Source organism: Argentina silus (assembly GCF_951799395.1).
Source record: "Argentina silus genome assembly, chromosome: 9".
NCBI classification, from domain to species: Eukaryota; Metazoa; Chordata; class Actinopteri; order Argentiniformes; family Argentinidae; genus Argentina; species Argentina silus.
Window position 1 is genome coordinate 17,894,337 of NC_139663.1, and position 26,830 is coordinate 17,921,166.

The 26,830-nt window shown below is 45.3% G+C and overlaps 2 protein-coding genes across 4 annotated transcripts; one reads left to right on the forward strand and one right to left on the reverse strand.

Annotated features, from left to right (window-relative positions):
- The first annotated feature begins 7,005 nt into the window (after nucleotides 1-7,005).
- On the forward strand, nucleotides 7,006-8,819 carry LOC310810128 (transcription factor JunB-like). Its single transcript, XM_083677778.1, has one exon. The coding sequence runs from the start codon at nucleotides 7,339-7,341 to the stop codon at nucleotides 8,332-8,334; it is 996 nt and encodes a 331-aa protein (XP_083533904.1). The 5' UTR covers nucleotides 7,006-7,338; the 3' UTR covers nucleotides 8,335-8,819.
- A 5,723-nt stretch (nucleotides 8,820-14,542) lies between these two features.
- On the reverse strand, nucleotides 14,543-22,634 carry rtbdn (retbindin). 3 transcript variants are annotated; one of them, XM_083676552.1, is made up of 6 exons: nucleotides 22,493-22,634; nucleotides 21,379-21,556; nucleotides 21,016-21,112; nucleotides 20,765-20,890; nucleotides 20,267-20,363; nucleotides 14,543-16,298 (listed from the first exon to the last, which is right to left on the reverse strand). In XM_083676552.1, exons 2-6 carry the CDS (start codon nucleotides 21,539-21,541, stop codon nucleotides 15,951-15,953), a joined length of 831 nt encoding a protein of 276 aa, XP_083532678.1. In that variant the 5' UTR covers nucleotides 21,542-21,556; nucleotides 22,493-22,634; the 3' UTR covers nucleotides 14,543-15,950. The 3 variants fall into 3 exon arrangements, with proteins under 3 accessions (XP_083532678.1, XP_083532680.1, XP_083532679.1); XM_083676554.1 differs by having other exon boundaries at nucleotides 21,379-21,550; nucleotides 22,493-22,631; XM_083676553.1 differs by having other exon boundaries at nucleotides 21,379-21,584; nucleotides 22,493-22,619.
- Between the last annotated feature and the right edge of the window lie 4,196 nt (nucleotides 22,635-26,830).

Genomic DNA, 26,830 nt, shown 5'->3' on the forward strand with positions numbered 1-26,830 from the left:
GAAATAACTCCCTGTACCCATGATTTATGTTATGATAAAACCCCACTTTTATGAGCTCCATACGGCCTGACATGGCAATAATCTGGTGGCATTCTGTTTTAATAAAAACCAAAGCCTCATTGGAAGCCATGTGGAAGATTGAGAACAAAACCAAACCAAACCAAACAGATAGCCTTTTTTATGCCGGGCCAAACCGTAACGAAGCGGAGTAACTCATAAAGGACATCACAAAGTCCCCTGAAAAACGGCCAAAGACACTGAGATCAAACATGCGATTGGATTTCGAGGGAAGAGAAATATTCACGCAATCTGTTATTTGCCTTTTCAAGTCGTCTGTGAGAAAAATCTTGGCTATCTCAACAGACTCTCTTTTTAAGCACTCTCTCCCCCTGTCTGACATAAACACATGCAAACATACACACATACACACACACACACACACACACACACACACACACATACACAGACCCACACACATTTAACAGGAAAGTTCTGGAGACAACTGTTTTATCATGCCCATGCTCGCTCAACCCCGCATTCCCCTGTGTTACGCCTAATGTCCTCTTGCGCTACAGGCTCCTTGCCTTTTAACTTGTACAGTAGCTCTGTATAGGGCAACCTCATTAAGAGCACATTCCGCATTCATTAAAAATGATTATACACCCTAACCATAATCCTAGCAGACCAACAAATGGAGAGAGAGAGAGAGAGAGAGAGAGAGAGAGAGAGAGAGAGAGAGAGAGAGAGAGGCAGATGATTGAGGATGGAGTGGAGGATGAAGGAGAAGGAGGTTGAACAGAGCCATGAGATTCAGGCAACGTGTATCTAAGACCTCTGGGCGCTAACGTCAGTGACCCTCACCTATAGCTGACTAACAAGGTCTCTCCATCTTTGGTTGGCTTAGAGTCTGGCTCGGGGGCGGCCCTCCATACCCAGGCCGACTACCTGACTCACTGCTCCTGCAGGCTCCTTCAGGTTCATTGCGCTTGGTGAGCGTGGGACCTTGCCAGGCAGGCAGGGAGAGAGGCTGGGAGATTCGCTGCGCTGTTGCCCCATTAGCTACTTTAGCCAGTGCTAAAGCGTGTGGCCGCGTGTCTGCCCAACAGCCTTTTCCCCCCTTTATCAAAAAGTAGCAAGCAAGAGGTTGTGACAGGCCCAGAAATGGGCTGCAGAGGTTGCTGGTCTGCAGGGCAAGGGCTGTCTTGTCCTTTTCCTGACTTAAAGGAGCAGGGCGTAAGTCTGTTGGAAATCTGAGGTGAAATTTCACTGAGGTGAAATTCAGTTCAAAGTTACGAACAACAACATCCTCCCTAATAATAATATAACCCCCCCCCCCCCCCCACCCTCCCGAAATGGACTTGCAGTGTCGGACATTAGCTGTTTCTGCATGTGGGCACGATTCGAAGAGGTAGCCACCAGAGACAGTAAGGAATCGGAAAATTGGCGAGTCCACTCCTCTAGAACAACCCAGCATTCGTAAATTAAATATTTCTGTCATGGGAGAACATGACAGTTCCCTGATGGCTACCGATTAAATATAGTCATTACAACCATTAGGAAGCTTTTAGACTTAAACTTAAATCCTTTAAGCAGGGCTCGACTTTGCTGCGGAAAAAACTGAGAAATAACAGAATAATGTTCTATTACTGTATGTGTGAATAGTAGATTTTACAATTTTACAATTCTACAACATAGGAGACAATTAGAAATGAACCATTGGAAAGGCCATGCACTTTAACCTATTGTTAAGGAGTACAATAAACTGTGTTGTCCATCAGCTAACCATCACTTCATGAGGAGATAATCGAACAACACAAGGTTCAAGCCGTTTGGGATCAACAACTCCGACTTGAGAAAAACACCATCATGACCGTCATGTGATGATGATGATGATGACGATGACGGCGATGATGATGATGATGATAATAATGATGGATGGGTCTATTAATAAACCCCACACTGACCGCAGAGGACAACAACAGCATGAGAGGCCCCATTGTGTCCCTATGCGAGACTCAGCCACTCAGTCAAGAGTCAGCCAAGAGGGCAATTACAAACCCCATCCACCCAAGCCTGTCTCCTTTCCTCTCCCCTCACTCTCTGTTCTCTCTCTAACCCCTACTCTTTTGCTGACTGGGGGGTTTTAGTAGAGTTTGAAGGGCCATGGAAAGACTCTGAGGAGGCGACCGGCTCGTCTCAGGGCTTTGACCTCTGATCGGCCTCTGGCCAGGGGTGAGTCACAGAGCGGGAGCGTCTAGCCAATCAGAAGGCGGTGCTCTGGAGGAGCACAGGACAGTGTGTAAGGCTGTTGTGGGCTGGGACAATAGGACAGTTGTGCAGAGGTGGATAGGGACAATAGGATGGTTGTGAGGAGGTGGTGAGGAGGGCCCAATCCAGCGATAAGCGCCTTATTGTGAAAGCCTGCTTTGTTTGAGGAGCCTATAGAAAAATCCAAAATTTTCCATTTTCCAGGGGATTTTTTCCTGGAGGTAATATTGCATAACTGGAGAACGGAAAAGCTGAGGAATAGAGTTGAACAAGAGTGTCTAGTTGAGCACAAGCATGTCTAGTTGAGCACAACTGTGTCTAGTTGAGTTGGAAAGAGTTATATCATTATTTTGGAGCCTTAAGAGACATATTGGCTTTTAAGAAAATTGATTGTCTTAAAATGGAGTTGGCCTATTTTCAGAAACCACTGAACATGTTCAAGACTTTACTGAAACCTCAAACACAGCTCTGATAGATAATGAGTCATGAAGAGAGTTGTGTTTAGGTGAAATCATTCCTCAGATATGTGAGGATATTGCGGTACACGGTATATACTCCCATTTTACCTCACATAATTGCCTTCTTGGTGACCCAGTGGTGATCAGACACACTCTCAGAGCAAGCTACTTGTTATTGCCCCACGGGTGTCCACAAAATTAGGAAAAAAATGCTTTTATTTACCGCGCTCCACAATCTTCAGGGTAGACTGCGGTCGGAACACTTGGTCCCATACAGTTGTTTTAAGTCCTTGGTTAGGGACCAGCTGACAGAGGCATGCTCTTGTTTTGATTATTATTGTGTGTATTTTGTATTTGACTGTGTCGTATATTCAATGTGTTGTTTTGTAATTGTATTTATATGTGGACAGGGCATACACACAAAAGAGACCTTGGTCTCAGTGTGTTTTCCCTGGATAAATAAAGGTTAAATAAATGTCAGAAATTGTAGAAGAATACATACACTTACATAAGTAATGTTACTACTGTCCTCAGTACAGTAACTCAATCATGGGTTTGGCTGTATTAACGTTTATATCAATGTATTAGACTGATTCTATTAATTATTTATTCTCATTACCATTGTGATGAAGCAAACTGACATTGTTATGGTACCTATAAGAATAACTTTCAAAGTGAATATCGTCATGCTATCTCTGTTGGTGTTGGGAATAAGATCCCCTAGCTCATTATCATAGATACAATTATTCCCATGGTTAGGATCGGGGAAAAGGTTATAGACCACTTTGTCAACAAAATAAAAGATGCAGAGTTCATGGTGAGGAGGAGTAATTTCTACAGTATATTGAAGAACAATAATTTTAGAAATGAAACAATGCTCAATGTATTATCCTCTCTCCCTCCAGATGTTCACACAGCTGCCAGGCTCTGTTGCAACACATACAATGAACACTCCACCCAAACAGACGCACGCACGCACGCACACACACACACACACACACACACACACACACACACACACACACACACTTACGGTAAATTACTTCCACCCCCAGGGCCTGCCTTTCCCAACTCACCAGGAGCAAGAGCAGGTAACATGGAGTTGTTTTTGGCCTCCATCCATGTGATTCTGACCGTGAAAAGCATGTCTCTCGCCAAGAGGCCAGCAACTCCTCCCCGAAGCTCTCCGAGAGTTCACACAAAAACACAAAAACACCCTCAAACGTACATGCATGCATACTCATACGCACACACACATGCACATACACATGCACACACACACACACACACAAACAAAACCCAAATACACACAAATAAAAGAGACTTCAGGCCCCTGGACAGATAAAAAGAGATGTCTGATCCAACATTTATTCATTTCTCATGAACATGGGAGGTGGGGGAGGAGGGTTGTACAAGGCAAATCGGCCTGTTATAATGCTTCTGTAAAATGTAAAGGTGGGTCATTGAGCTCACACTTAACAGAAGCATGCAAGAAATGAGCATGTGTCATGTCAAAAAGACAATAACAGCAGCATCAAGTTTAATTTTCCCTCAGTGCCTGTCACTTAGGACACAACGCATATTACACAGCGTAATAGATGACTGTAAAAGACTCAATGTGAGCTTTCATACAGAGGATACTGATTATCATTAGAATTCAAAAAGTAGCCTACAATTCTCTTTCCTAACCACCGGACACTTCTCTCCTCAGTCCCTGGGTCATCTCTGGCCGTTTCAGAGTAATCACTGGCAGTGTGGCAGGAGCAGTATGCCATCTCACGAGTGTTACGGTAAACACTCACCACCCAGGACCCCACTGAGCTGCCCTGCCAAATGTCACAGGAGCTGAGGTCAACCTCCACCACACGGTTGAATAAAACCCAAACCACAACCGACCGAGGCTGATGGAGAGAGAATAGAATTTATAAGGGAGGTGGCAATTTGGAGGCATAACACTGCCAGTAAATGTTTTCCTCTGTTACGGCTCATTCCCATGGTTACTGACAAAAAGGCACAGACCTAAAATAGTTGCTCCAAATGCTTGAGAATTACCTGATGGATAGCTATTATATGGGTATTATCGAGGATATAAGACTTAAAAAGTCAGTTGGGCAGGCCATCACTTCAGGTTGAAACCTAGTCTCAGGACAATTATATATTTAAAAACGTCGGCAGTTTTCTAGTTTGTGGGGCCAATTAACACACAGTGAAGACAGATATCCTAAAGGCTAGCCCTCGGAGACGTTAATCCACAAGCCTAAACATGACAATGTTTGCCTGAACAAATGTGTCTGTACGTTCAGTTCACAGTAAATACGTGTTGATGTCAGTTGTTGTTTTTGGTTCTTTTTCCCTGGGGGTAAATGCGATGAAAGATGAATCCAGCCTTTTTGCTTAAGCACTGGTTGCAGCTACATCACCGACACATGAGAGTGTTTGCCAAGAGTTGCGATATCAACACTACACAGGACAGGTAACTGTCTTGGATATGTTAAAAGATGAGGGATGTACACTTCTCAGGTAATCCCATCCATTTATGACTTGGTGAGGCAAAACTGTTCTAATCCACTGCCATGTCCTTTGAACTACTATGGGATCCATCTGAGGGTTGGGGCTGTGTTTATGTGGGTGGTGGAAGGATTACACACAAGAGACAAAGGAACCCTTCTCATCAACCAAAGCAGGTGCACCGTTGGGGAATCACATTTCCCTCGGCTCTCTATAAACCAATATGGTTTGAGGAGTAAACCTGAAACTGAGGCTCCGAAAAGCCAAATCAAATGTGATTTATTGAGACACTTGAGGAGTCATTTATCATACAAGATTATGCTTGATAGGGATAATAGCCTGGTTTCTCTCTCATTGTGTGTATGTTGCCTTTGATTCCAAACTATGATGAAAGGAATAGGCCTACTTGTGGCAACAGTCCAAACTCAAACCATCTGCAGCGCACAGAGTTTCAACACAGGGGGCAGGATGGGGCTGTAAATGAGTTGCAATGAATATAATACAGGTATTTTGGAGGTGGTGTAGTGTGTGTATAATTTGGAGGGGACTAGCCTTATATAGAACACATCTAAGATGAGACACTATTCCTGTTAATGAAGAACAAAGAATGATCAATTTGAAAACTGATCAATTCAGACACACACGTAGTCTACATTCAATCAAGTGGTCCTCTTACCTTAATCCAATGCCACCCTGACCCCACAATAAAAGGTAGCAAGCAAATAGTTGCCCTTATCTCGAATTCCTAAACCAAAAAGTCCCTAACTCACACACGGAAGACCTTTATACAACAGGAATGCTACTGGAATGATGCCGAGGTGGGCTTGGCTTCCCGGTTCTCCCACAGAGGAACAACCGCGTCAGCATGCCCATATATGGACTGCGGACTTCCTCCACAGAATAAAAAAGGTTTATCTCACCATTGTCACATCAATATGTTAATTTATTAATTATGTAGGCTAATCTTCCAGATTAAACCTATCGCGTCACACCTATCGATCACATCTCCAGACTGAATATTTACATCGCATTTCAACAGCGCATTAAAGAGTGAAAGACTACACTACAACAGAAATTAAAACCATAAATAAAACGGCTGTCAAATGACTAGAATTAATAGAAAATATGAGCATCCTCTATTGGATATTTGCGCAGGCAGATCAGCATCGGACGGACGAGGCTAACCTGCAACAACACAACAGTGTATCACCTAAATAACGTAACCTATAGCGCAATATCGCATTCGTTACAATGTAACAGACGAACAGGTAGCCAAAGCCTGCAGCAACACAGCGATCATTTCCAATCCATGACAACAATCGAAAGAAAAAACAAAACAAAACTGTCGAATACTGTCCACCAACATTCTTCTAAAACAAACAGGAACACGCGTTTATCTTATCAAGTTCAAGCTGTAACTCATAAATGTGGTAACCAGACCATTCATTGTCAGAGCAATACGGTTTAGCATACTACAATATAGAGAGGAGTGAGAAACGAGTAGAGAGTTCAACTCTCGATTTGCATTACACAGCAGGTTTAATAAATTGGGTGATATATTTCTCGCAGCTTCTCATCCAGCCCATCGAAGCCCTCGCTCTTGCCTAGAGGCTTGTTTACAATCACAGTAGTTCCTGGCAATAGCGTCACAGCCCGATCTGACGTTTGGTTGTCGGGGCGTGGACGAAGAGTCCTATCCAATCATGAACCTTTCCCAATCTTGACAGCAAGTGTGTGTCGGTGTGTGTATATAAAAAGGCATGTGGATTCTGCCCTGTTCAAGACAGAGAATCTATCTCAACGAGCAACATAACGGGAAACCAACCTTATTTTGTGAGAGTACAAGTTGTATCCCGAGAGTACAGGTTGATAAAGACACAGCACCAAGAGGTATTCAGACGAGACACAGGACATCGTTTCAAACCTTTTTGAGACTTTGAGGACCACTGCTTGTTCTGCATCATAAAGTTTTGAACTTGGGACATTGCTGAAAAAAAGAAGACAGGTGCTTGCATTGATGCATTCTTTCTGCTGAAACTGTCTGTTGACCAATATCCTGAGACTGTTTAGACGCAACCGGTAAGCGCATTTTCCCTACGACTTTATGTCTACAAAAATGGAGCAACCTTTTTATCATGACGACTCTTTTCTCTCGGCTTACGGCCACTCAGAAGCTGCATTGCACGACTACAAACTCCTAAAGCAGAATATGAATTTGAACTTGTCAGAGCCTTATCGCAACCTCAAATCTCAACTGAGAGCTGAGGCTGACCTGTACCAAGCGGCTCACCAAGACGTCGGGTCACTGAAGCTTGCTTCCCCCGAGCTGGAGAGGCTTATCATCCAAAACAGTAACGGTGTAATTACTACTCCTACCCCAGGGCAGTACTTCTACAACGGGGGCATCACCAATGAGCAGGAGGGCTTTGCGGAGGGTTTCGTAAAAGCACTTGATGAGCTTCATAAGATGAACCAGATGCCCCCGCCCAACGTGTCTATTGGAGCCAGTGGTGTGACGACGTGTTCGGCGGCGGCCTCTAGTGTCTTCGGCTCCTCCCTGCAGCCCGAGCCTCCCATCTACACAACACTGAATGCTTACTGCCCAAACACTAACCTCTCTTCCGCATCCAGTTACCCCACTGCCACCATCAGCTACCTACCGCCGCACCACCAGCAGAGCCATCACCAACAGACCACGACGCACGCGTCGCACCACTTTCAACACGCTCTGCCTGGAGCCGGGCTCCATCCTCAGCGACTCGTGGCTTTAAAAGAAGAACCACAAACCGTCCCTGAGCTACACAGCAGCGAATGCTCGTCGCCTCCATTGTCCCCAATCGACATGGAGAACCAGGAGAGAATCAAGGCCGAGCGGAAGAGGCTGAGAAACCGATTGGCAGCGACCAAGTGCCGAAAGCGCAAGCTGGAGCGCATCTCCCGACTGGAGGACAAGGTGAAAGTTTTGAAGAACGACAACGCAGGGCTCTCTAGTACAGCGTCTGTGCTTCGTGAACAAGTCGCCCAGCTCAAGCAGAGAGTACTGACACATGTCAGCAGTGGCTGTCAGCTGATGTTAACGAGCAAGATGGAGGCATTTTGAATGGAGAGACTGACACATTAACAATGATAGAAGTGATAACACTGGAGTAATGTTCTACATGAACAGCACTGGAATACCGGCAGGCTATTGTTGATCATGACAGTAGGGTCGTAGGGCTATGTGTAGGCTACTCTCATTTAGGGTAAAAGACTGAAATGGTACTTCCGGATGCTGGACACCGCTCAAGGGACCACACAACCCAAATAAAACTGGGACAGCATCCTAGACTGAACAGAGACACTGAGCAACTATAGAACAAACCAGAGACCACTCAATAGTCTGGTTTAGAGATTGAATAAAATGGGAAGATTATTGTATTGTTTGTACTTTTGCATCTGATATTGTCATGCAATGCTGCATTCATTAAATGTGTAAGTTATTTTGTTTGTCAGGTTGATCCCGACAGACTATCATGATGTCATATGTTTACAATGTCTTTTTTTATTTGTGCGATGTATATTTAAGTAAAGTATCTTTCAAATTGACTTTGGCCTCATGTTAGTTATTTTCTGTGTTTGGATTGGTTGAACTCCCTCCACAGGCTAATGTTAGCATAAAGCCATACGGAGTCCATTATGTACACAAAGCATTTCAGTTTTTTTATTGAAGGCAAGGCAACTATGTGGGCAAAAGACTACCATTAAAAAGCGTGGGAAATTAATTTTCAACACTAGCTTTCCATAATGACAGTCATTAAGATACAGGCCAGGCCTATTCTGTAGCACAAAACACACACATCGCTTTCACGCCTAAGAACGTCAGCACGTTGGACCTTTCCTATTTACGCATGACAGCGTGTCCATATATGGACATTTTTGCACTAACTACGTCACTGTGAGGGAAGCTTTCTGGTAACCCCCGCCTACCCTTCACTTCACCTCACACTCCTCGTATCAATAAGGTGAGAGTCTGACCCACACAGCAAATATGATGGAAGTTCCGATATGGTTATTGGTCTTTTAGATAAAATACCCACTGCGCATGGTGTTATATATATATATATATATATATATATATATATATATATATATATTCCATCATATTTGCTGTGTGGGTCAGACTCTCACCTTATTGATACGAGAATATATATATATATATATATATATATATATATTTTATTTTTTTCTTTTAAAAAATAAATAAAAGTAGCCTAAAGTAAGGGCAGAGCTGGTAACACACTTTGACCAGATGTAGGTAAGCCTCATATTACACCAAATTGACGTCTTGTGTGTCAATTGAATGACTCTTACCTAAATGACGTACACACGTTTATACCTCCGCCTCTATTCTTGACTAAACCCCAATCTAGACTATTTAGACTCGTTTGCGGACCAAGTGGTCTATCGTTCTCTCTCGTCAGGCCGGGGCATCTGTCAGTGGGTAAAATCATTTTGGCCATCAAATCATTATGTCGGCCTCATAGAAGTTGGACTTGGATTCAGATCTGATCATAAATTAACGACTGCACATGGAAGGAAGTGACAGCAGCCCTTGGAATGTCGCGGGGGCGTCTGGAGATGCCACACCGCTTGGCAGAGCAGTAGGCGCGAGTGGGCGTCTGGTGAACGCGGGAGCATCTGTGCGGATGGATGGGGTTTGGCGCTGCCAAGAACGACAACCTTGTGGGGGACGCATGCATCAACACACAAATATGCGCGGCGCTTTTCACTTTGAATTGAAAAAGCAAGATGGGAAAAGTCCCAGTAAAGTACAGTTAATTGACGACTAGTCATCAAACGTTTACTTCTTATCCAAACCGTTTGTTAATCCATGCCCTCAAAACATGGCGAAATATTTAAGATATTCGTCTTGTTGTGGTGTTTGGCCGAGGGAAGTAGTTGAATATGCACAAGCTGCTCTCAGAAAATAACAGGAGGGGGAATTTTGTTCTGTTAAACAGTTAATGACGTTCAGACAGGCAAACATAACAGCCCAACCGCCCTGGTCTCCAAAATGTTTTTTACAATAGAGGTAAAGAATCAAAGAAAACCACTTCAAAAGAATCGCTGAATGCTGGGGTTTCGTCACACTTTCTCACCTCAGCTGTTTTGGAGAGAGGTTAAAGGTGTCCTTTGATCTAGCACACGTACAGAGTAAGCCAACAGCCTAATTTCCATCAACAATTCTCTTATTTTTGCCCCAACTCTCCTATTTTTATGGAACATGTATCAACTACGCCCACAATTTCTCCATTTAAGAATTTAAATATATATAAAAAAACTCAGGGTGGGACATGTAGGCCTATTTTGTTCTTAGATACAGACTTAAAAGTCAAGTCGAAAACGAGAGCTAAGCTGTCCACCCAACTTATATCCTCCACAATTGCACTTTTTTTTGGTTTTCAGTTCCAAATAACACTTGTGGATTCCCCTTACATGAGAACGTGTTCCATTGCCAGATGGAACCATTGTATTTGGTGCTTTGAGTTCCCAGATCACACGCGGGGGCGGGGGGGGACACATACACCACACCATCATGGTTACCCTCGCTGTTTAAGTAAAGGCCCACTCTATATATGCGTATAGTACGCATGAAAAAACAGGCCTGTTTGGCCTGTTTCAGCCAAACCGCCTCTCTAAGCACCTCAGCCCACAACCCACACCATGTGACTGTGGGAACATCTGTGATGTGAGTGAAGATGTATGACGATCTTGGTGGGTTTCATTTTCCTCTCCTCTAGCCCCCTTCTCCTCCCACAGGCGTCTCTCTCTCTCTCTCTCTCTTTCTTCATCTCCTCGCTGTCTTCTCAAGCACCATGCATATTCCTCCCACCTTGCCGTGATAGCCATCTGAGGGTGTTCTCTGTAATTATGTCACTCGTTCCGATTGGAGGCCTTCAAGGAGGACAATGCAGAGTGAATGGGATATTTGCATGTCGATTGTCTATGGAAGGGGAACATACGTACATGTACGTATGGGGAACATTCGTATCAGAGCTATGTCCTAAAAGAACAGTCTTCTCATTCACCACTTCACACACCCTTTAGCATGTCCACCCAGTTTATATATCAATAAATGTATGTGTAAATGTATAGTCTCTATTACATAATGCCTGTGATGTGTAACAGGTGGTTATTAACATGTTGTTACTATTACTGAGAGTAATGCAAGAACATGGAGGGGTGGCATAGATCTGACTCCCGGTTTACTTGGCATGGTCAAGAGACTATAGTCTGTGAGTCACATCAACTTATATAGGTAGGTTCTATAAGATATAAAAAAAAGAAGATATACAGGTACTTTGGTTACTCTTTTGTGATATGTGGTTGAATGAGTGCACAGCACCATCTAGTGGTGGCGAGAGCAGACTGATCAATGTTCAATGTTTCCAAAACTGTACCCCTGTTAAACTCTACACCTGCTTGTCATGTCATATTCAATCTCATATTCAATCTCCCCATCTCAATGGAAACAAAAACATTTTTTGGCTAGTCTTCATTCTCCAATCAAAATACAAGGTTGTCTTTCTTTCTTTCTTTCTTATAACATGTCATCACAATGGTTTGCTTCATCACAATACAAGCCTCATCTCAGAAAAACTAGAGAACACTGTAGCAGTTTTTTTTTATTAACATTCCAGTTCAGTAACAAAATGCTATGTCCCGAGGCAGAGTTTGAATCGTAATCAAGGCTCGTGACAGAATCATCAGACCCAATACACAATCCATTGTTTTCTGTAAATCTTGCAAAATACATCCCCACTTTCATAGCCTAGATGAACATTCCCATCCTGACATCGAATGTGATCAGTAAACTTAGTCCAGAAACAACCCCTAGCCACTTCACCCTAGCAACTTGTGTACAACTGAAAAGATTGGGTAGGTACATCTTGTGGTTTGCCTTGTTTGCCTTCTCGGCAAGTGGAGATTTCACCATCTCGCTTATACCTACATCCAGCCATTTTCAAGTCTACACAAGTGTCTAGGAATAGGGGATCAGGCTTGTTTCTAGACAGGCAATCAGTAATCCAGGCAACAGTTACTACCCCATGTAGATATGGGGACACTTCAGTTCTGTTTGGAGAAGAACTCCTTGTTCTTCTGGATGTCTGGGACAATGGTGTCACTCCCTGGTTTCCACCCTGAGGGACACACTGCACAGAGACACAATAGGTCACATATTGTACATACCATCACCAACCTTTAAGTGTAGAAAACCTTTGTTCACATAATGTACTGTTTCTAAATGGTAACAATGGCTAATGTTAATGACAAGACACATGTTGTGTAATGCTTATGTGTGGCTGGAGTTAGCGCTTTAGACAACAGAGGTCGATTGGTTCCCACCAATACGGGTCTACAGCCACTTCATACTGTATGATGCTGGCATTTCCCAATCAATGTCCCTAGCTCACCCAATCAAAATCCCTCGTCCCACCACCTGAGACCTCCTCTTACCCTCTCCAAACTTGTCTGTGTGCCGGAAGGCCTGGACCGGTCTCAGAGTCTCGTCCACAATATCTTTGAAACATATAACTGGAAGCCGTATTGGATTTTCAACATCTGATTAAGTTCTTGACACTAGGTAGTAGGCTACCCATGGATTATCATAATCATAATTACCATATCATAATCATCATAATCATTTGGACACAACATGAGAACAGAATGGTTGACCACATAGTATCATAGTATAGTCATTTTGTAAATTCTCCTCACTTTCAGTTGAAGTAACTTGAAGTAACCAGACAGTGGCACTGTTGGCATGGTTACAGGCTCAAGGGATGAGTGAGGTTTCTAGATCGGTCTCCTAGCATTAGCAAGCTAGTCCACTGATCACCATAATGGAACAATAATGACTACCAATGACGGAATGGCCTAAGTGATGCTAATGCAAGTCAACAATGTAGACAGAGAGAAGAGATAGCTATGCCATGAGTCACCACCAATCACATGAATGTGAACACAGAGAGAGAGACAGGGACAGAGAGAACAGGGACAGAGAGAGAGAGAGAGAGAGAGAGAGAGAGAGAGAGAGAGATTACCTGTAGCCTAGAGCCTTAGCACTTTAAAGGTCAACTCGAACTGTCTGAACATATGAAGGTCAGCGTACCAGAGCACCACATTTGAATACACCCATTGTCATATAATGCTGTATGTAAAATTAGTATGTGAATGTATTGTATGTAATGCATTTGTGTGTGTGTGTGTGTGTGTGTGTGTGTGTGTGTGTGTGTGTGTGTGTGAGATTTCATCTGATGATGATGATGTTCAAAGTGGACAGACATCATCATCAGACATCATCATATACATCCAGCAGTTTATTATATAAATAGCAGCAGTCCTGAATGCTGTCTGTTATTTTGGCAAGAAAATGTCAAGTGATACTTTTGTGGTTTTATTAATATGGCAATAGCAATGCTGACACACAACATTAAATCAATGTATTAGCCCACACACACGCACACACACACGCACACGCATGCACGCACACGCACACGCACACACACACGGACACACACACGCACACGCATTCACACGCGCACACACGCATATACACACACACACACACACGCACACACGCACACACGCACACTCACACACACACACTCACACACTCACTCACTTTTATCAGAGTTATTGCATTAGTCGAGTAGCAGCTGCTGTTGCACACCAATAATTGGAGTAGGAAATTGCTTTATTCCAAACTCAAACATTGTCATTCTAAACTTCCGGCATGGCATTTATCTTTTTTAGTTTCTGGATTCTAGGTTTGTGAGTCCAGAGCTAAACTGTCAAGCTGATCTTAGTCTGTCTGTGGAAAGCAAAGGTCAACGATGAGTGGCAGGTCTCTGAAAGGGAAGACAAACAGACATGTCATACTGTATCATCAGTAGACTGAGGTTGTGGGTGGGTGGGTGGGGGGGATTGGGGGGGTGGAACCGTCACTCAGTGTTCCACGATCGGAGGTGGACAGGCCCTGCAGCCATGGTGAGTGATGTCTGTGATCGTCCCTGTAATACACAGTGTTTTTGGCCGGAGGTGAAAGGTCAAACTGTTTGACAGAGCTACAGAGGGAGAACAGTTAACGAGGGGAGCCTCGTTTTGAATTCCCCGCATGCAACCATTGTGCGCTCACTAATAGGATAACTGATCATCATTTCTGAACTTTGATACTACTCATGTTGATGTGGAAGGCTGTCTTTTACTATTTGTGATGTATTTTGCTCTGGGCAGACAACATAAAGTAAGCAGAAAAGAGTCGGTCATGACTTAGAAATCCTGTCTTTATTGAGGATGATAAGAAAAAGAAGAGAGAAAAGAAACAGCACATCTGGCATGCTTGTCACATTCAGACAAGCAGGTTCCACTTTGGTCCTCTGTCGTGTTCTGTCGATAGCTAAAAGAAACTGTACTGCAACTCTAACGCAACTTCCCAGCATTTCAGCGTCTTCCATCGACCTCTGACGCATTATGATCAAACTACAGTACCACAAAAGCCTAACTGGCACGATGAGCAATGATTATATATATATATATCAGTGGTCTTATTTCTGTCCTGTGGGCAGACCATCTTTCTGGAAATTCGAAGTAAAGAAAAGAAAAGAAAAACAATACATCCTCTAACTAGTATACACTCGAGTATTACACAACACTTCTTTGCATCTTCACTCCGCTTCAACCCACTGATATCGCCGCGCACCGTCGCCACCACCGCCACCGCCACCGCCACCCAAAACCACCATACCTCCTCCACTATCAAACAGCTCATGACAAAAAGACGGTACAGCACGGCATCACAATACTAACGTCTGCCAAGCATGATGACAGACAGACTAATGTACAAAGTATGCCTCTAGATGTTCTGGAAAAACAATAGAGTCTAGGAACGACGGAGAGATGAAACGGGATGTCTTATCGGTGGATTGTGTGTCTAGCTCCTCCATGCCTCGTCCTGGTAATGGAAATGCTGTGAAGTGTCCTATATAATCAACGGTTTAGCAACACTTTCAGTACCCAGTGGCAGTCTACGGCTGGGTAAACGTTACTGTATATGATATGCGTTGAGTAAGCCCCAGGCACCTCCAAGGTACTACGTACTAGATACTCATGTATTCATGTAGCTGCTGCGGGATTGACTGTACTTATCTATGACGAGAATACATGATGAGGACGGACTATCACATGTCAAACACTGAATGGTCATGAATGATGTCACCTGTTTATCGTTACGATGATGTCACCTGTTTCTACCTCACCTGTTAAGCGTTACCTGGTCAACACACTGTTATATACACTGTACCCTGGTACACACTCGGATGTTAGCTGTACGTTGAGATTCTCAGGCTACAGTCAACCTCAAGATGTTTATATTCAATATTCAACCCACACAGTGTAGAGTCGTGTTATTTGCGACAGTAGGTGCGCTTGTCATGTCATGTCCGATCATCTTGTATGGATAGGTATTACTTGAAAACATGGAGATTCTATAATGGAACATGGAGATTCTATAATGGAACATGGAGATTCTATAATCTGTATTTGTTGTATGGATTGTGAGGGTGAGTAATGGGAGGCATGTGAGGGAAGGTTAGCTAGAGGAGCAGGTTAACAACCCGAGCGGGGAGACAGTGTGACAGACTCTGACGTGAGACTCCAGGAGGGTCGCCGGTCGCTCTACAACCCGCTCCCGCTGCCTTCCGCGTCGTCCACCAGGACGGAGCGTTTACGCTTCATCACAGAGTTGTCGCTGCTCCTCCGGGCCTGCGGGGGCAGTGTGGCGGGCTTGGGCTGCGTGTGGCAGGGGGCGCGGTACTGAGGCAAACCGCTCTTGGTGGTGTCCAGTTCCTCTGGGTCCTCGTCCTGGGCCCTGAGGGCAGCGATCACTTCCCTGTCTGAGGGGCTGAGGGTCAGGCAGCCGCAGGGACGCCCGCCATTGCCCTCCCCCCGCTCCTCCTCATCCTCCACCGTCATGAAGGCGTCTCCCCACAGGCTCTCACACAGATCCCTGCCCTGCTGGTACATCTGTGGTAGGAACGGGGTACATGGATTCAAGGTTTAATACAATGTGCAGAAGGGAGAGATACAGCATACAGCTAAGCACACAGGATCTCTGAGCGAACAGACGGCAGTAATAACCCAGTAATAACTACAAACCTCAAGCAGTGGAAAAGTACCAGGCAACAAATCCAGTTGACCTCACTCAGCCCCCCTCTTGCTCTCTGTCTGACCATATTGGCTGCCAGGCCAACACGCACGCGCGCGCACGCGCACGCACGCGCACGCGCACGCACACAAGGTAGGAACAATGAAATCTGAAATTATTGACTGGAGGCGACATGAAATTCAAACTAAGAATATCAACAGGAAAATGTGAGCGTTATCTTTCTATGCATGTTGCATAACGTACCAGGGACTAAGGCACTCCCACTGGAATTAGAAGTATCGATAATGCAAAGCCGTGTCGTATAATGCTAGCCTCCAAAACAAACGCTCTGCCTGGTCTGAGCAAGGACACCCGGGAATGAACAAAACAAGGTCATCCCTCCTCTCCAATTCAAAAAAAGGCAACGGAAACGCGAGCTAAAGTAATGCAATTTGGATTTCTCCGACGTCTTCTATTCCAATTCACCACAGGATTAGTCAACATGTCTCCGAGAATGGTGTGGAAACCTCATTAGTGTAGCATGGCAGAAGGAGAGTCACACCATGGGCCTCATTCTCTAGGCAGTGAGTCATCATGACACTTTGTAAGAAGTGCTGCTGTTTCATCTATTCTCTCCATCTCTCCCCCCCCCCCCTCTCTCTCTCTCTCCACCCCCCCTCCCCCCCCTCTCTCTCTCTCCACCCCCCACCCTGGCTCTCTCTTTACTCTCTTATTCTTTCTCTTTCTCGTTCTCTCTCTCATCCTGTCTCGTCGGAGGGATTAGCAGTGAGTCACTCAGGACATTGTGGGGAAGCAGTGCTACAAATTATTGACTGTGTGAGAAGGGCAGAGCTGTGTGAGGACAGGGCTGTCGCTCTTCGCTGGCCCTGATACGAGCTGGCCCTGACACACACGCACGCACGCACGCACGCACGCACGCACAGACACACACACGCACGCACAGACACACACACACACACACGCACACACACACACACACACACACACACACACACACACACACACACACACACACACACAGGTCTCATCACCCTCCTCTCTCTCCTGAGGCAGACACAGTCAGCTGCCAATGCTAAATTGAGCTGAAGTGCCATCAATGGACATGATGGTGTTGTTAATCAGGACATCAGGAGAGCATCGTGTTATTGAAGAAGGGAGAGGGTGACTTTTCCGAGGGCGTGAATCGTACCACTCTGCATGTAAGCATATTAGAACTGGCCATGTATTAGAGGTCAGAGGTCTTAGCACCGTCTCCTCCGGGGGGTCGGACATGGTCAACTGCCATAAGCTGTTAAATCCTATGCTTAGTACAGTACACTAATGGACATGTATGTGGGGGGGACGATTCCTATGGTATTTCCAGTCATTTCCCCTGGTGTGACCTTCTACCACCAGCAAGACAGATATTAAAATGACCCCATAGCAGTCACAATAAAATCCAATGGTCAGTTCTGCACATTGCAGTAAGAAGAAAGGGGTCATCAGAACCAGAATTGTTTTGGACGACGTGCACTTGGTCTTGTCATCTGTGGTGCCAGTAGCCTAAGTTGACCAGTAGACCTGTGTTTGGGACTGTGGCGTGTTAGGAGGTGGAGTGTGTGAGTGTGGGTTTCCATGTTGATGTAGAGAAGGCCCTGACTGTTGATGTGGCCCAGAGTGGTGAGGGAGAGGAGCCAGCGGGGCCTGCTGATGACGAGGCAGAAAGGCAGACAGGAGGCTGGGATACGTTAAGTCGGACAATCAAGAGCCAGAGGGACAGTTTTACCAGGCAGTTTTACCCACAGTGGATCTGTTTACGTGTGTGTGTGTGTGTGTGTGTGTGTGTGTGTGTGTGTGTGTGTGTGTGTGCGTGGGGGAAGGTGTGTGTGTGTGTGTGTGTGTGTGTGTGTGTGGTTGCTTTGTATATTTGTGTGTGTTTGTCCTTGAGCTGTTTACTCTTTTATGTGTGCTGTGTGTGCAGTATGTCCAGGCATGCATGTGTACAAGTGTGTGTGTGCCTCATGTGTGTGTGAGCAGCGCTGGATATGCATGGATGAATTTGTTTGTGTGTGGGGGTGTCTTGCTTGTGCTGTGTACTGCAGCCCTGAGGCAGACTGAAGTGTTGTCAGCTCGATTAGGGAGGCCTGTGAATGGTTCTAGTTGTGTCTGATGAGGAATTCAAACGGAAAGTTCCAGAATATAACCTCCAAACCTCGTCTTGAGAGCCCCCATGCCTCCATACAGTGCCTCCATTTTCTGAAGAGGCTGAAGATTTCATTCAACGGTCATTAAAATGAGTGCCGGTAAATTGCTTGCAAACTAGGTGAGCTAGCCATGCTACCTAAATTACTTCTATCGATCTAATTTTAGGAATCGGACCTAATTTGAGTTCCAAAGTTAGTTAGCTCTGTTGCCAAGGAAACTGGTCGAACTAACAGAGAAGTATAGGCTGTACACATTTTGTTGGTGTTTGTGTTGTGTTAGAGTTGTTTTTCTTAAGTTACAATGTGACTCAATACTTTGTTTGGGTCCTTTGGAGGTCTCTGTGTAGCAGGACCTTCATTATATTTATTACAGCACCACTTTAATGGAGTGCCCCTGTTTGTTCTATTTGTGGCTCCCTGACTCGCTCCAATGATCCCTTGTCTTTCAAACAAACATACAAATGCACCCACCCACACATATACAGTACACACACATACAGTACACACACACACACACACAAACTGTCAGCTCTACTTATCATCCTCAGATCACACACAGTGTGTGTGTGTGTGTGTGTGTGTGTGTGTGTGTGTGTGTGTGTGTGTGTGCCTGCGCTAGTGTGTGCGTGTGTGTGTGTGCCTGTGCTAGTGGGTGTGTGTGTGCTAGTGTGTGTGTGTGTGTGTGTGTGTGTGTACCTGTGCTAGTGTGTGTGTGTGCTAGTGTGTGTGTGTGCTTGTGTGTGTGGGCCTGTGCTAGTGTGCGTGTGTGCCTGTGCTAGTGTGTGTGTTTGTATGTGTGTGTGTGTGTGTGTGTGTGTGTGTGTGTGTGTGTGTGTGTGTGTGTGTGTGTGTGTGTGTGTGTGTGACAGGGGGTTCAAAGTCAGTCTCAGCTGTCCCAGCCCTCGGTCACTCTGCCTCTTTTTATATCCCCCTCTGTCCACTGAAGCAGCACAGTCCCCCATCCCCTCCCCTCCCCTTCAGCTCAGCCCAGTCCCCCATCCCCTCCCCTCCCCTTCAGCTCAGCCCAGTCCCCCATCCCCTCCCCTCCCCTTCAGCTCAGCCCAGTCCCCCATCCCCTCCCCTCCCCTTCAGCTCAGCCCAGTCCAGCCCTGCACCTTTAACTCCTTACTGACCACAGACACTCCTGGCACATGACTGACTCAGCAAACCAGCCTATAACTCTCAACTTATCTAGACCTATGTTCCGCAGTCCTGGTCTTGGGGGGGGGGGGGGGGGGGGGGGGACTTGCGGGCTTTTATTCAAGCCAAGTACTAACATTCCTGATTCAAGTGGGTCTGAACAAGCCTCCACATCCTGTACAAGTCCCTACAGGCCCAGTGTTGAAGAACATCTCTAAGCTCTGAGCTCCACGGGTCTCCCTGGGCTCTCTCATGAGCAACATTGCCGGTGAATTGGACTGCAGTACTCTTCGCCTCACTCCCACTGACGTCTCTACACAGCTATACAGACATCTCAAAATAACTGAGGACGGCCTCGTTGGAATGGATGAAATGGAACGAAAGCACTGGTACCGTAGTCAGTTTCATTCCATTCCATCCATCACAGTGAGCCTGCCCTCCGATTTCTCCCTCCACCAGCCTCGACTGGACCCCCAAACTCCGTTAAAAAGAACAGCCTATACCTGCTGATAGGACACACAGCTCCCAGTGCAGTTCTGTCCTCGGGGGTCACTGGCCCAGTTGCGAGCGCATGTCATGTCCATCCTGCAAGCGTCGTACCTGGAGAAAAAAACAAAACGTCACATCGATCTCAACGACCCACAGAACATTCAACATCAGATCCCCAGTGTCTCCGAGATCAGATACACCCAGTGTCATCATCAGATACCCAGCGTCTCTAAGATCAGACCTCAGTGTCTCCAAGATCAGACCTCAGTGTCTCCAAGATCAGACCCCACCGTCTCCAAGATCAGACCTCAGCGTCTCCAAGATCAGACCCCAGTGTCTCTGAGATCAGATACACCCAGTGTCAACATCAGATACCCAGTGTCTCCAAACCATAACTGACCAATATGATTCAGGTGACACCATAACAGTGACACCAACGATGTTCAACCTGAAGCATTGTCAGACATGATTGACCATGTTTAATAACATCAGGGGTCATGCTGTGACCTCACCAGTTGCGGCAGAAGCTTTGGCAAAGCGGCACAGCCTGGATGGAGGACCGGCGGGGGTGTGGCCAGCGAGCCGCGTCCGGGGAACAGCGGTAGAAACAGGCCACGCGTTTTAGGAAGCCCTCACACCTGGAGAGAGATGGTTGGGGGGGGGGGGGTTAGAGATCCTGCGTCGTGTTCAATAGACATCTGTGGTTGTTTGTCATGGTCAACGACATGGTATGAGTCAGCTGAAGCAGTTAGGCGGGCCTTACTTTGGGCTCAGATTGCCACACTTGTCCCAGGGGATGATCTTACTGCTGGTCGTAGGAGCCACAAGGTCCTGGATGGCCATCTCTGTGCAACAGGTGTCTGGTGAGACAACAGACATGGAGACGACAGGAACTGTCAGGTGTTGAGATTGGAGCAATTGTTCACTATATTGAGATATATATATATGCCATTTAGCTGACGCTTTTATCCAAAGCGACTTACATTGCAGTGAGTGCATACATTTACTTACTATTATCTCATGGGACAGAGGATTTTGGTTACAGGGAACTGCTGGTATATTGTTTTCTCTCTTTATTGTACCTCAATAGACCTGGTAGGATTTATCAATAAAAACAGTCACTCACTCTCAGCATAGAGCGTGCACTCCTTCAGGTGTGGTTCTGGACTGGGCGTGGCCTTGTGTTTACCGTCTTGTAGACACGCCCCCTCCAAACACAAAGTATGACCAATCAACGCAGCCACCAAATATGCACAAACCAGTGGCATCGAGTTAGTCGTGATAGCCATGTCTTCAACCTGCAACTGGCATGCGGACAGTTAAAATCAGCACCTTGGACAGCAGACGGAGAGGTGGTCAGTTTAAGTGTATCAACTGTACAGTATCTTATTGAGAGAAAAGAAAAGTCATAATCGTACTATAAGAATAGCACAGAGTGAACATAGTCGATACAACACATCTGAATATTAATATATATAGGCTGAACAAGACACTATTTTTTAAATATACCTTTTATGTCAAACAGCCACTGTTTACTTAACCAACATAAATCCTTTATAACCCTGTTGATCGAACACAGTTTGTATTCAATAATGTGTCTGCTCTGCGTGGGAGCGTAGTAAAAATCAAGCCTAATTAGGGGGGCTCAGAAGGATGACATTGCCCCTGCTAATAGTCTAATCTGACCCAAGGGTAAAACTAAGTATTTACACTAACTGGAAATCCCTTGGACTTAATGTCTCAAATAGGCCATGTTTACGAGGTGAAATGACACAGAACTGAATAAAAACAGTAACATGATTGTTATATTTCTATTCTAACGTGTACTAAGAGTTTTACAGAAAGCTGTTACGATATGTTTTTTTATTGCAGTTACTTTAGACATCGCAAGACCAAAATAGAGGAAACAGAAAAAGAAAAAGAAATCATTTCACCAATAACTTAACTGAACATTCAACCAAATCCTCGATCAATTAAACTATTTTAAGAAACCCCGGCAATGCCAGCAAATACCACAAACGTTTACGATGAAATTATTTCCATTCATAATCGTCAACCATGAACTAAACTAGACAGCAAAAATAATTTAGAAATCCGTGTTTGACTGCCTCGAATATGGGAAGGCTACACAAAAACAGTGTACTGCGTATTTTAGGCTTCAATTTGTCATGTCAGATGTAGGGTGATGTCAGGTGTTACTATGTATCAACATAGGAGACTTAAATGTTCGTTTGTCTTACCTGTCAGTAAAAGAAACGTTGAATCCGCTAGCGACGTTCTCTTGTCTGTTTCAGCTTCTTTGGTGTCGTCGTCGACGGCTCAGCACTATACGCAGCTCTTCCCACGGGCTCCGCGCTTGTTATGATCTCTCCTACCCAGGGGCCGCTCGCCAATTGTTCAGTGATTTAACTGAAGGACATATCCGTCCCCTCCACCTCTCCACCCTCCTCCCGACCCCCTCCCGCCTGCCTGCCACACACACACACACACACACAAACACACACACGCGCGCGCACACGCACACGCGCGCGCACACACACGCGCACACACGCACCTACGACCCCACCACACACACAAACACTTTGAAACATTTTTTTAATTGATTTCAAAATTTGGAGAGTGTAACAAGCACCAGTTTGTGTACAATACCAGACAAAATGCAGTAAGTGGTTGGTGGATTAATCAAATTGATTGCGGCTTATGGTGTTGTTGTGTCCTTGGTTTAAGTGCATCATTCTTAGGTGCTGAGTCACACCTGTCCACTCTACACACACACATACGCACACGCACGCACGCACACGCACACACACACACACACACACACACACACACACACACACACACACACACACACACACACACACACACACAGGCACACAAACCCAGAGGTCAGGGCTTTTTCAGGAGGAGGCGGGTGGGAAGAGATGTGATACTCCTCTATGATATGCTGAGGACAGGGAACACAAGTCTCTCTGCTGACAGGCATCCACAACAAATAACCGAAATCTGCTGCTTGTAGCAAAAAAAAACCTGTTCTTTATTTCTTATTTGTCACGAAGCGTACATTTGAGTCAATGTTTTGAACCTGAATCTACCAGCTCAGTGTCGATAGAGATTTATGAACAAAATAATCTTAGGAAAAGGATAGGCGTGTCTCTCACTTGGTGAGAGCCGTCAAGAATCGAAAATATTGAAGTTCTGATCGTGCCAGCCTTCATCAGAACCATGTTCTGTCTCTGTTTTGGCTGCACTGTTGTTCTCCATGTAAACAGCAGAGACTTTGCTCAGCCTTGTGCATCTTTACTGTAATCTCACTCCCCCTCAATCCTGGGGTGCAGACTAATCCCTCCATCCCTGCCTGGCCGCCTACGACTCCCTGGGTCATCTCAAGCCCTTTTTGGCTTCATCACAGCAGATGGAAGCGTCTTGTGGCCTAGATACGGTTGCCCAAATCCAAGACCCTTAAATGATGTAAGAGATAATGACTTTAGTCAGTCTGATACGGTTGACATTGTTGGATTTGGTAATAGTGCCAGACCTTTAAACGTTGCATGACATAAGGAAGAGCACATTCATAGAAAATGAACAGATCTTTATGGAACAGTAGGCCCGTGTCAATTGAGCCTATGCCCAAAAAAAATGTAGAATGTACATTTGATGGACAATCACATTTTCTGAATGGACTCTTTAATCAGCCTATGGGCAGAACGTGGATACTGCACCTTGGCCTCGACCGGGCTCAGTTCAACCAGACAGCTTCATGCAGTAACCGGGGGTCATTCACAATGCACTTTATTTTCGGGGGTGAGGGGGCCGACAGGCAGACAGAAACAGTTTCCATATGGTGATTAGAAGGGGAATAATGATCTCCTTTGTGCTGTAAGCTATTCAGGGAACGATGAAACCGGACAAAAGAGAGGCATCACCGCTCTTTGTGTGCTGTTGTCTCCCTCCGTTGCCGGGTCGCCAGGCTCCAGGGCCTCGGCTGGCACTTGGCGTTAACCATCCTTGTCGTCTCGCTAATTGCGATACATTCCGTTTCCACCGTTGAGAGAGTCGCTGCTTTGATCCACTGACCCTTTTTGTTTTGGTCTTTGTCGACGTTTTTTCCGACTTGTAAGAGTTATGTATAGCCATAGCACCACGATAGGGTGAAACATCTAAAAGCTCCTCTGTCGCTCCTTGTTTCGGTCTCCGAATCGAGTAGAAATGTGATGAATGTGAGTGTGGCCTTGCATGGTGTTGTTAGCGGTTATGTAAGCTGAGTGAGGCCAACACAGAACCTGTCCTCTCACGCAATGGCAGCGGAAAACACACTGATTGGAATTCTAGGCCAACAAGATGTGCCTGTGGTGTCACTTCATCCAGACGGGATCTGGTGCAGATGATGACCTCTCATTGAGAGGAACACATTGATTGGTGTGGTGTACGACTGGACGTGGTGGCATTTAGTCTAAAGGGCGTATTTGCTGTATTGTAGGCTGTATATCCTCAAAGAAAGGTCAACACACCTCATGCATTGAAATGCCTTTTTGTAGATATCAAGATGTGTGGCGTGTGCGTGCACGTGTGTGTCTGTGGGCTTGTGCGTGTGTGTGTGTGTGTGTGAGTGTGAGAGAGAGAGAGAGAGAGAGAGAGAGAGAGAGGGAGAGAAAGAACAACAGCTAGATGGATTCTGATCCACCACATCAGGGAAGATGCATGTAAATACGAAAGAGGGATAATCACACAACATGTTTCTCAAAGGCAGTTTTATTACAACGATGAAAACATGGTGAGACCAACAATTTCATCCCAATCCCAGTCAGAGTTCTCCTTCTTGTGCCTCAGCCTTTGGTTTTGGATTACGTTGTGTCCTTTAAAGGAATATGCTTGACGGCAGTTGGTCTTCTTTACATTTCAAGGATCCAATATGTTTCTGTGAGATCCAGGGAAACAGTCTATTCAGTCTGTTTGTTTTTAATGTGTAGGAGTGAGACATATTTGAGCCCATCTATGGCCAGTGAGACTACAGAACATCTATAAATAATGAGAAGAATAAGAAGGTTTACATAACCTTGTGTATGTGACGTACAGTAGGATTACAGAACACGGAGAATCAATAAAAAGAGGACAATAAGAGTTGAGTACACATTGACTACAGACATTATTATTGTGTCCTTGAGACCCAACCTCAACTGAGGCACTCTCCTGGCAGAAATATGTGCAACATCACCACCCCGTGGTTGAATTACGTCATCGCAGGTTGCGTGATTCTTTTGATACCAGAATATAGCCTCATCAAACTCTGCATTATGCATAAGCCAATAAGAGCATATAAAACATGTCTACAATCCCATTGTCAATGTGGTCAAAACAAAACAAATAACATATTTATTTGAGAGTATTAAAATGTATCAATGAAATCAAATGAAAGGGCTCATAAATATCCAAGACATTTACACTCCCTAAGTGTAAAAACTATAGTTTTTTCCCCTCTGAAGCCTATTTTGACATGCATTAATTTCAAATTGTCCATACAGCCGCAACAAGTAAAAAAAAACATTGATGAAAAAGATGAAAACAGTTCCATCGGAGTGCAGGTCTGCTCAGCCCATCACTGTTAACAGGTGCTTGACCTGAGTCTCCGATCATGCCTCTTCTTACCAAGGTTCATGGCCAGCGTTGCTACGGCATATGACGACAGGATCATAATGGTACTCCCCACAAATTGTGAAGAGGAACCCCTAGGCGCTGTCTTCCATCCCCGCCTTTGGAGGTGAGCTTCTGTGGCTGCGACGGTTTGTGCAATGGGATCCATATCGACCCTCGGCAGTGGATGGAAGTGATTGTAGTGTTGGGGTTTCAGCGATGAGACCTTCCTTTCTGACGGCGTGTTCGTGGCTCATCTGTCCAGGTCTGCAGAATGCAGATGCTTCTAACCTCCTCTCCTAACGCTATAGCCATACCATAACACGCCAAATCCCCAAACAGCAGCTGCTGTAAGCCTCTCTACTGCGTCAATGGGATTGGCAATAAGTAGGCCTGCCCTGGGACATGTACTGTACAACTGGCAACACCTAAGCAACGGATAGAGAGGTCTTAACTCTGCTAGAGCTTCCCGCCTTAGAGGGCAAACACCTAACAATCAGGGCCAATAACTAATGATTCATTGAGGGATTTTCTTCTTTCTACAAGTCTACAGTATCAAGCTGCCCTCAACACATATTCATTTGTTTTCCAGGACCAAGGCCAGCGCTACAGCGGCCAACAGTGCCTGTACCTGTAAGCAGGCCGTGGCAACTGGACAATCAGGTTTAGTTACCTACAGCAGCTCTCTGGGGTCACAACCCAGTTAACTACCCACCTGCTATCTCTGTTAACAGGATTACTCTACTGTGCCTGTTACTGTGACCCTACACACCTGAAGGCATTAGAAGTGGTAACCAACCGAGAGGATTGTGTGAATTTTGTGTGAGTTTACATGAAGTCTGGTTTTCCAAGTTGCCTTTATATCTGAAAAATCGGTGAGAAGGAGAGAGCTAGAACTTTGTGGCGTTGCTCTAGGAGACAAATATATTGTCAGTTTCAATCCCATC